Below are 1866 nucleotides of genomic sequence, written 5' to 3'. Positions count from 1 at the left end.
ACTGATCTTGACTATGGGAGCACACTATTCACCAATGCTAGAATCGATGATTTATCCAGTAGATACAATCGTCAGAAACTTCGATTGGGTGAATGTCATGGCATATGACTATTACTTGCCCGCAGAAGATAACATTACAGGAGCACACACAGCTTTGTATGATCCAGCTAGCACGCGAAATACAGACTATGGTATAAAAGAATGGATCAAGAATGGCTTACCAGCCAATAAAGTCGTTCTTGGTTTGGCATACCATGGCTATGCGTGGACACTTGTGGATCCAAATCATCACACAGTAGGTTCACCTGCAAGAGGTCTTGCAATAACAAGCGATGGATCAATGAGCTATGGATACATTAAGCGATATATGAAAAGTTATGGAGGCATACCTGTCTATAATTCCACTTATGTTGTGAACTATGTGACTATTGGATCATTTTGGATTGGTTACGATGATGTTGAGGCTATCAGAACTAAAGTTTCTTATGCGAAGGATAAGGGGCTTCTCGGTTTTTCTGCATTCCAAATTCCTAGCGATGATGTCAATTGGGAGCTTTCAAAATCAGGTTAAATCATAATCCTTTGCATAGTACTTGCTATGTAGAATGATGAAATTGGAAAACTTACTAAATATAGAAAGAGGCACTCTTTTTCGGAAAGACCCAAAAGGGAACTAAGACACTTAAATTGGGATGGAGGGAAGTTTGTTTTACATCCATCGGAAGGGGTATAACCAACATCATAAAGAGTTTGCTTATTCATTTCAATATTCACTCAGCTCTAAAACACATTTTTCACAAATTATAAACATTATAACTTCCTTTACAGCCTCGGGCGAAGAAGAAGATCATAGAGGAAGCAAGCGAAGGTTGCTGGCAATTCTTTTGCCAACGATCACCATCACCATTCTCCTAATAAGTACAATAGTGTGTATTTTGAAAAAGAAAACTATGAGATCTGAAGGTAACTAGTTCAACTCCTTGTCACTCTTTCTTTTAAACGATTAGTCAGAATATACTGGAATTAAAGTTTTTCCTTTGATCATAGGTATCGAGGTATTGAATGAAAGAGCTATAGGTCGTAATCTGATAGTTTTCAGCTTTGATCAAATAAAAGAAGCCACAGACAATTTTTCCATCGAAAACAAGATTGGAGAGGGAGGCTTTGGACCTGTTTATAAGGTATTGGTAACTCTATTAGTTTATCCTCTTACATCTATAGTATTATGACACAGATGTGGTGGCCTTGGGAGCTTTTGTATGCATATCAAATGTGAAAATAGCTGTACGACGAGTACTACTAATCATACTGCTTATTCTCCCAGGGAAGGTTAAGTGATGGGGAAGAAATTGCTGTAAAACGGCTTTCAGAATGCTCTAAGCAAGGAGTAGAAGAGTTTTGGAATGAAGTCACACTTGCTTCAAAGTTACAACATGTCCATGTTTTACAACTTCAGGGCTTTTGCATCGAAAGAGAAGAGAAGATGCTAATTTATGAGTACATGCGGAATAGGAGCTTGAATTTCTACCTTTATGGTGCGTAAACTCTTACCTCATCACAAAATGAATATACGTTCAGACACACGCGCAAACACACACACACACACAAACATACATATAAGTACTACAGTATGTACACAACTTTTGGTACGTACCTCAAAAATGGTAATCCAAGATCTTAAAGCACATGATCATGCATATTCCACATGTCTAAGAATTGATCATCTGATGCAGATGCTGTGAAGAGTTTGATATTAGATTGGGAGAGGCGAATTTGCATCATAGAAGGAATTACTCAAGGACTTCTATACCTCCAGGAGTACTCAACATTCACAGTCATTCACAGAGACTTGAAAGCTAGCAACAT

The 1866-nt window shown here is 37.9% G+C and overlaps 1 protein-coding gene across 1 annotated transcript; it reads left to right on the top strand.

Moving 5' to 3' along the window:
* Positions 1-6: 6 nt before the first annotated feature.
* On the top strand, positions 7-1861 carry LOC107857082 (cysteine-rich receptor-like protein kinase 41; the record flags this gene model as incomplete). Its single annotated transcript, XM_047404472.1, has 5 exons — positions 7-566; positions 829-963; positions 1048-1181; positions 1325-1535; positions 1734-1861. Coding segments are annotated over exons 1-5 (1161 nt in total), but the record flags the coding sequence as incomplete, so codon positions are not given.
* Positions 1862-1866: the final 5 nt, after the last annotated feature.

Source organism: Capsicum annuum, unplaced genomic scaffold, assembly GCF_002878395.1.
Source record: "Capsicum annuum cultivar UCD-10X-F1 unplaced genomic scaffold, UCD10Xv1.1 ctg60206, whole genome shotgun sequence".
Classification (NCBI taxonomy): Eukaryota; Viridiplantae; Streptophyta; class Magnoliopsida; order Solanales; family Solanaceae; genus Capsicum; species Capsicum annuum.
This window is presented reverse-complemented; position numbering and strand designations above follow the sequence as displayed.